The 9,355-nt window shown below is 36.2% G+C and overlaps 1 protein-coding gene across 1 annotated transcript; it reads left to right on the top strand.

The window, feature by feature from the left end:
• On the top strand, window positions 3,899-6,888 carry LOC109228156. The gene is made up of 3 exons (XM_019393332.1): window positions 3,899-3,977; window positions 5,139-5,793; window positions 5,973-6,888. The coding sequence occupies exons 2-3, from the start codon at window positions 5,188-5,190 to the stop codon at window positions 6,288-6,290; spliced, it is 924 nt and encodes a 307-aa protein (XP_019248877.1). The 5' UTR covers window positions 3,899-3,977; window positions 5,139-5,187; the 3' UTR covers window positions 6,291-6,888.

Consider the following 9,355-nt stretch of genomic DNA (forward strand, 5'->3'; position numbering starts at 1 on the left):
ATTTGAAGGCAATATCTTTTGGGAATATGTTGTTATTTTTGCGACCTAATATTGGATCTAAAATGGTTGAAACTTGTCATATACTTTTTACCATGATTTATAAAATAAAATAAAATTTAAAAATAAATCTTTTGATTTTTTAAAGACTTCGGAATGCAGAGTTGGTTAAATAGCTCCTAAAATTGGACAAGCGACAAATATAAAATCTAAAATGACGAATGTTAGAGTCAATTATCTACAATAGAATAACCTAATACTCCACCTGTTCAATTTATATTTTGTACCACACATTTTGACTCGGCATGAAGTTTAAAAAAGAAAACTTTTGAAGTGTCACGACCCAATTCCCACTATAGGCCGTGATGGCGCTTAACGTCACCGCTAGGCAAGCCAACGGTGAACTTCCCATGTATTGTTCATTTTAATATTTTTAAAGTCATTGATTTTATTTAATAAAGGAGCAATTAATAGGTGATCGTAATAATGTCAAGCATGAAATAAACAAAAGAGTGAAGTAGTGAATTTAATAATAAAAAGTCATGAAACATCTACTAGAATCTCCGAAAATCCGGTGTCACAAGTGCACGAGCAAACTAGTAGAATATACAAAATCTCCTATACTCAATAAGGAAGAGACTCCGGGTACTGCAGAACGGAGCATAGGGAGCAGCTCACCACTAAGTCTCCGGGTAGTGGGGGTACGCGCCTAAATGGCCGCTAGATGCACCTACCTCAGATCCTGCACGATTAGTGCAGAAGTGTAGCGTGGGTACATAAATAACATGCACCCAGTAAGTATCTAGGCTAGCCTTGAAGAAGAAGTTGTGACGACAACGACACTTACTAAGGGTCAATAAATAAAATACAGAAACCATAAGTAGGCATGAAATATATCAATAATAGTGAGATAAGAAGCATAAATTTATAATTCTTAGACATAATATTTATTTAAAGTCTCCAACTATCACTGGCCAAGTATTTAACACATAAGAACCACCAAGTAATTTCCTAGTCTCATATCAAGAAGAAATATCAACTATAATCGGACTCCGAGCAATAGCACGTACGATTTATACCGAGGTCGTACGACCCGATCCAGAATAATGTGTACACTGCCAAGGGTCGACCGGCACAAACCATAGATGCATCTATTATACTGCCGAGGTGTTTAGCCCGATCCACGGGAATAGAGAATACTCTACAAGCTCCGATTTACGACTACCACATAAGATTAATACTCAAAGAAGGCATAAGTTCCGCTAACAATCAAGTATTCCGTCAAGACTCAAAGTAATGAAGCTCGGTCTTTACAAATCATTTATCCAATTTCAATTATAAATTTAAGTATTTAAACTAACAAGTTGGGTGCAAATAATACAAGTAATACATGGCGGAGTCCTAAAACTACCTGGACATAAGCATGATTTCAGCTACGTACGGACTCTCGTCACATCGTGAGCATGTAGCGCCCACTATTATTAGCAAATAACCATTTATAACACCTACATGAATAATTTCCTTTTACAAGGTTAGGCAAGAGACTTACCTCGTTTCCAATTTCTCTTCCCAGTCCACAATTCACACTAAAAGCCTCAAATCGGTGCTACGCAAATCCGAAACTAGCCAAATATAGTACCAACTAATCAATATATACTCAAAAGTTTATAATTTTACTATTAGCGTAATTACCCTACCCAAATTGTAAGGTTCCTAAAATTCACCCTGGGGCCCACGTGCCCGAATTCTGAATTTTTTTGTAAATAAATGTTACCCATAACCTCACGAACACAAATATATAATTTCTACTCAATTCCATAATCATTTTCGTGGTCTAATCCCATTTTTATCAAAATCTAGGCTTTTCAACAAAAATCCTATAATTTTCACAACTTACATGTTAAAATCTAACTAAAATCCGTGTATTAAACTCACATTAAGTGGCACTTACTTACCTTATAATAATAGGTGAAAAATTCCTCTCCAAGTGCTCCAAAATCGGCTAACCCAAAGTGAAATGAGAATAAATGAACCCAAATCCCGTTTTAAAACAAGACACTACCAGTTGACCTATCTTCGCGAGCGGAAGAGACCTCGTGATCGCGAAGGCAAAGCTAGCCCAGGCCCAGGAGGTCTTCATCGCGTACGGGAGGGAAGACACACAAAGCGAAGGCTTGCCCAGCCTGAGCTTCGCGAACGCGATCAGCCCTTCATGAACGCGAAGATCAAAGGTAGCTAACCCATCCCAGGCCCTTTATTCTATGCGAACGCGAATGCCACAGGTCCTGAAGCTTCGCCAACGCGTAGGGAAAAATGCCCAATCCCCCAATTCCTTCTCCGCGAACGCGCTCCACCTCCGCGTTCGCGAAGAAGGAAACCAGAACCAGCAACACAAAATTTTAGACTTAGCTCGGGGTGGTCCGAAATTCACCCGAGCCACCTAAGACCCCGTCCAATTGTACCATCAAGTCCATAAATATAATACGGACATGCCCGAACCCTCGGAACACGTAAAACAACATCAAAACTAAGAATAGCACCCCAAAACTAAATTGAATCAACTTATGAACTTCAAACTTTTCAACAACTCCGAACGCGTCGAATCTTACTTAGACAACTTAGAATGGCATCAAATTTTGCTTATAAGTCATAAATCACCATACAGACCTATTACCGGGCTCATAATCCCAAACGGACCTCGATAATACCGGAGTCTATTTCGAACCAAATTTAAAGAACTTGAAAATCTTCAATGCACCAACTTCCAACACTAAGCGCTAAAACGCTCCCGGATCACCCGAAATCCGATCAAAACCCACGCCCAAGTCCAAAATCATCATACGAACCTATTGGACCATCAAATCCCGGTTCCAAGGTTGTTTACTCAGAATGTTGACTCAAGTCAAACTTGACCATCTTAGGCCACTATTAAGGAACCAAGTGTTCCGATTTCAACCCGAATCCTTTCAAACCCAAACCAACCATCCCCGCAAGTCATAAAACAGTAAAAGCACATATGGGAAGTCTTAATTAGGAGAGCCGGGATATAGAAGGCAAAACGACCGGTCGAGTCGTTACATGAAGCTTGTTGTCTTTATAGCATAAATGATAAAAGCTTTATAGGTCTAAAATATTTGTATGATTATAAAAACTTTTCATTAAGAAGAAAATAGAAAAATAAAAGTTTGTAAAATTATTTTCAATTATAGAAATATCAGCATTTTTGACACGGATTAATAAGAATAATTTCCATATAAACAAACATAGGAAGTAGTATATAAAAAACCAGTGGGGTTCATAGTTGGAAATGAATGAAAATTGAAAAGAACATTATTAATTGACAAATAATATTTTAATTACACGTCTTTTTTTTTTACATGAAATCACTAAATAAAACATAAAATATAACTGATTCATTTTCGTTTATTCAAATTGTAATTTATCAAAATATATCACTTTGTATATTATCAGCGCAACAAAGTTAGTAGCCTATTTGGCCAAGTTTTTTTTGGGCCAAAAGCACTTTTGGCCAAAAATTGAGTTGTTTGACCAAGCTTTTGGAAGGAAAAAAGAGTGCTTTAGAGGAGAAGCAGAAGCAATTTTTTGACAACCAGAAAAAAGTAGGTTCTCTAAAAAAGCACTTTTGAGAAAAATACACTTAGAAGCAGTTTTTAAAAGCTTGGCCAAACAATAATTACTGCTCAAAAGTACTTTTCAAATTAATTAGCCAACTACAAATTGTTTCTCGCCAAAAACACTTTTTTAAAAGCACTTTTGAGAAAAACATTTCAAAAAATAATCTGATTTTTAGAAGGTTGGCCAACCAATGAGCGGGAAAAAAGAAAAGAGTAAATAATTGAGCGGGAGAAAGGGTAACCCATCGGGGCTTTTAGTGTTACGAGGAAAAGTTACAGTAGTAAAACCCTTGAGTAGCTTCCAGCAGTGGTCAAAGAAGAAGAAGAAAACGACGATCAACAAAGGTATTTTTCCTTCTTCTTCTTCTTTGGAAATAGCAACCATTTCTTTAACATTCTTTTAAAATAAAATTTACATATTTAAATATTGCATAAGTAGTTTGGAGTAGTAATTTTTAAAGCTAAGAATATTTAAAAAGATACTTTGAATATTGTTGTCAATAAATTGAGAAACAAGAGTAACTACTTGAATATCTGATGAAATAGTTGACGCAGGAGCAACCTCAAATTGCTACACCTTAGATTCAAACTTGTGGATTCAAGTAACTTTTGAACCCTAACATTTGAAGTTTTCTTTGTATATATATAAAAACAATGATATTTACCCTATTCAAGCTTGTGACCTAAAGCAGTTTTTGAACCACATTTATCACTATATTTAAATTTTCCCTTTTGTCAAAGGAAATCAAATGCATAAAAAGATTCGACTTTTACCCTATTTGCATTCCATTGAACCCCTTCATTGAACTTACTTTCGTTGCTAAGCAACCTCGCTTGGACAACACCATCATAAAGATTAAAATAAAATGAAATAGAGGAATTGTTATTAAATTGTAGATGCCTAATGATATATTTTGTGTGCTTCAGGAGGTAGTATTTTAGTAGTTCTGGACTTGTAAAATTGTTGTGCTATGGCTTTGGTGGTCATTTTGGCATGTGTAATAACATATTGTTGTTTTATCAGCATATGTTCATTTTTATCAGCATATTGTTCATTTTGTCACTTGATGTATAGAAATATATTTGTCACATGTCATGCCCCCTTAATTGTTACTCCCTTTGTCCCAATTTATGTGGAACTCGTTTCTTTTTAATCTGTCCCGAAAAATTTCACCTTTCTATATTTAGAAATAATTTAACTTTAACTTTTTCCTTTTATCCTTAAAGAGATGACTTATAGCCACAAAAATATCTTAGTCCTGTCTTAGACCACAAGTGTCAAAAATCTTCCTTTCTTTCTTCTGTGCCTAGTCAAACGGTGCCACATAAATTGGGACGGAGGGAGTAAAATGTTTGTGTCTCCTTGTCCATATCCATGCTATCTACTTTAAGTACTTCTTTCATTTCTTGAACAATATTTTTACATGTTTTGCTTTGAGAGCTAGAAAGTCCATTTCATTCACGCTTATCTCGACTCGGGACTAATTACTTTTTATCTCATATCAGCCAGTAGTTTGCTAAGTCATTAGAGTGTTCGCCAGTTAACTGCTTTAAAATGGATAACACGCAAGAAACCAAGGTTCTCTTGAAGCTTTGGGTGGATGGAAAGAAAAATCAGTTAGTTGCAGCTGAATCCGGAGTAGATTTCATGGACATACTTGTTAGCCTTCTCACTTTACCACTGGGAATGATAATGCGACTCACTAAAGCAGAAGCTGGAGCTGTTGGTTGTATGAACAACTTGTACCAAAGTGTTGAAAACCTTGACGAGGAAAATCTGTTTGCAGAGTATTGCAAAACCCTGCTGCTAAATCCAAGGAATCCCTATCCAAAGTATTGCATGAAGTTGAAAGTTAAATTGGATGATTCAGACTTCGAGAAGTATTATCAGTGCTCAAATTGCTCATTTAAGAGCTATTTCATGAATGTAAAGTGCCAATGTGGAGGGAAGACTAATAAAGAGCAGTTTTTGAAAGATTCAGTTGAAAATAATTGTCGTGATAAGTATGTATTTCTCAAAGGAGGGATATCATTTCTAATCACTGACGATTTGCAATTCAAGTGTGCTTCTCCAAGCTCTCTTGTTCAGATGCTTTCTAATGTTGGCCTGAGTGATATGAATCAAATCGGGGAGATGCTTGTAGAAGTTGGCAAGAATGAGGTAATATCCTTTACCATTTTTCAAATTGCAATAATGTCAAGAAAATTAGTGATTACTAATTTACCAGGACTTTATAAAACTAATTATTATTTTGTTTTTCTGGTTATATGTTTGCTTGTACGTTTTAAATGTTATGTTGTGATTTTTCGTATAACATGATCCTTTTCTTGACCATTTAGGTAATTCGTCTACTTGCACGTTCATTGATCTCAAAGACTCCCTTGTCTGATGTGTTTCTGCCCAAGCAAAAACAAAAAAGAGCAAGAGTAGACACTATCTCAATGTCCGAGTTTGGAATTTTGTCGTCCATTTCTGAAAATGGAGCCAGTAATAACACCAACAACATAGAGCTGAAGATAACACTAAGGAAGTCGACAAACAAGGTCTTGTGTGCAGAGGCAGGCACTGAATTCATTGATTTTCTCTTCAACTTCTTGACCATTCCCTTAGGATCAATTGAAGATGCTCTAAAAGGGAGTTCTGGTTGGGATCCATAGATAACTTGTACAAAAGTGTGGAGGCTTTAGATTCGAAATGGTTCAATACATATGCAAATAAAAGTGTTTATGGAAGTACGGGGAATCACAATCTTAAGAGGATATTACTCAAGCCTGGTATTGCCCCTTACCATAAGTCTGAGAATCAGCTACTGCAAATTGGAACTGCAGAAACTTACGTATTTGACCCAATGGACCCTTTAAGGAGTAGTTTTCAGTAGGGGTGACACTTTGAGCCCAAACCCATCTAACCCGCCCAACTAGCTCCGAGATTAATGAGATGGGTTACAAACATTTTAGCTCATGGGTCAATTTGGGTTGACCCCAAGTTAACCCATTATTTTTTATAGCCCATTCTGACCCATTTAACAGCCCAAATACAACCCATGAAACTCACCAAAAACAACGGATCTCAATCTAACTTATCTAGAAATTTACTTAATTGTCCCAATTTTTTTATTTTTTGTATTTTTAATTTCCTGTTCTTTTGTTTTTCTACACCACCCACCCCACCCACCCCCTACCCTCGCGCAAAACCCCAAAAAAAGTTTTACTTTTTATTTTTATTTTTAAATTTTTGTTTTTTGTTTTTTAGTTTTTCTGCCCCCTCCTCCACCCCACCCTCTCCCTACCCCCCTCTCCCCACACGCTCAAAACCCCTAATAAAATTCATCTTTTTTTTGTTGTATTTTCAATTTTCAATTATTTTATTTTTCTACACCACACACCCTACCCCTACCCTCCCACCCCCACCCCCCACACTCTGCGCAAACCCCCTAAAAAATTTTTTTTAACTTTTTTTTTTTTGTATTTTCAATTTTTTATTTTTTTTATTTTTCTGCACCCCGGGGCAAAACCCCTCAATTATTTTTTTTTACTTTTTTTTTTTATAATTTTAATTTTCTGTTTTATATTTTTTCGTTTTTCTACACCATCCATCCACCCCCACCTCCACCCCCACCCATAAAATATTTGTCAACTTACATATTTTAAGGTAAAAAGTATTTTTTATGCAAGATGAGCATGATTCTAAAACATTGGTCAAGTTGGCGGGTTGGGTTATGACCCATTGTTTAGCCCATCTTGACCCAGCCCATCTTAACCCAAATACACTTTGGGTTGGGTTGGGCAATGACCCATTTATTGACCTAACTCATCTTGACCCACCCAAATTCAGCCCAACCCGCCCATTTGCCACCCCTAGTTTTCTGTGCAATTTTGGAAAGTTTGCTGAGGCACCCTCCCTTTTCTATGTTATGGACAATTTGGAAGTGAGACCTCAGTCTTCAACATCAACTATGCGCTTACTCCAAGAACTAAATGTGCCTATGCATGATATTGAAGAGCAAGTGATCAGTGTTGGCAAGTCAGAAGCATTGAGTTTGCTGAAGGTCTCTTTAACATCATCATCATCAGCTTTGACTAAGGGCCTAAACCAGTTTGTAGTTTGTAGTTTTATTAAGTATCCAGTTTTAGAGGTACTGATGTTATTTTGGGATAGTATTTTGTACTGATGCTTCTATTTGTGTAAGTAATAATTTGAATTCATTTAACAACTTTCTATTAGGATTTAACTTATATACAAGGGAAAAGAGTAATATATGTCCCTTTACTAGCTAAATAAGCTAGATCTCCCGTGTTATACTATTTGATTAAAATTGTTCGCCGTTCAAGTCTCTCGTTCAAAAGGCCCCTATGCCGTCAATTTCCAATTTTAAATTATAAAAAGCCACGTTTCAATTCCTATTGGCTCAACTAAAGCCACACCCTCTTTTTACTTTGACCCAACCGACCCGCCCAAATAACCCGACCCACCCGAAAACAACTCAGTGAGAAACCCCTAAAAGTGCACTCTCCAATTTCACCTTTTCCTTCTTTCTTAGGCAACTCATTCCTCCATTTAACCCCATAGTATTTGGAGGAAGAAGGATATGTTTTAGTGTTTGATATGAAGAAGGATCTCTTTTAATGTTACATTTCAAAGAGAATATTAAGAAGATTCTTCATCAATTCAAAAAAATAAAAACTTCAGAAGGTTTGGTTTAAAATAGTGGAAAATGCTGCAGAATATGGACGTGGTGTTAAGAATGGGGAAATTTCACTGGTATAAATAATATCTGAATTAGCTATCCAAGCAAATGCAGCCAACTATGTACCAATTTCAAAGCGTCCGCCTGTTTCAGCACAAGTAATAATTGGCACTCTTAGAACTACAGTCAAACCTCTCTATAACAATCTTGTTTGTTCCGAATATTTTTGAATGTAGCGAAGTGCTGTTATATAGAACATATATTATAACATAACATGAAAATTAGTTCCCGAAAAGCTCGACTTTTATAGTAAAGTGTTGTTATGCAGGGATGCTGTTATAGAGAGATCTGGCTGTATACAAAAGTGGGGCACAACAAAAAAAATGGGCATGAGTTGCATGAAGATTCTTGCCTTTGATGAAGCAGACCACATGTTTGCAGAGATAATTGATTCTCTATCAGCACTTGCTATAGTTCCTTTGATTTTTTTCGATAGGCATACATGTTTTTCTTTTATTCCTCTTCAAACCAGTTTTCTTTGTGTTAGTTGGTGTAAATTTTTAGATTTAGCGCTTAGTTTCGTAGATGAACAGTAGCACTGAGCTTAATGAGCTAATTATATGAATGTTAAATTTTCAATTTTCATTTTTTGAGGAATTTATTCTAAATGTTAACCATTTATGATTTTGACCTGTTAACACTTACTTTTTTTAAGGAATGTATGTGAGATCTTATTCCTTTTGGGTGGCAATTGATCTGCCCGTAGTATTTAGAGGAATGAGTTATTGGAAAGAAAGAAAGGGTGAGGTTGGGGAAGATGACATGTGAGAGATTTGGACGGGTCGGTTGGGTCGAATAAAAAAGAGTGGTGGGTTTAGTTTAGCCAATATGAATCTGACACGTGACTTTTTATAATTTAAAATTGAAATTTGACAGCAGAGAGGTAGTTTGAACGAGAGACTTGAACGGCAGGGACAATTTAATCAAATAGTATAACATGACGAAGATCTAGCTTATTTTAGCTAGCAGAGGGAC

Source organism: Nicotiana attenuata, chromosome 6, assembly GCF_001879085.1.
Source record: "Nicotiana attenuata strain UT chromosome 6, NIATTr2, whole genome shotgun sequence".
Classification (NCBI taxonomy): domain Eukaryota; kingdom Viridiplantae; phylum Streptophyta; class Magnoliopsida; order Solanales; family Solanaceae; genus Nicotiana; species Nicotiana attenuata.

What these genes read in the sequence shown, in the direction of transcription:
- LOC109228156 (XM_019393332.1), top strand. Translation starts at nt 5,188, where the DNA reads ATGGATAACACGCAAGAAACCAAGGTTCTCTTGAAGCTTTGGGTGGAT. An exon ending in TAGAAGTTGGCAAGAATGAG is followed by an intron (nt 5,794 to 5,972) that starts GTAATATCCTTT and finishes TTGACCATTTAG; the next exon opens with GTAATTCGTCTACTTGCACG.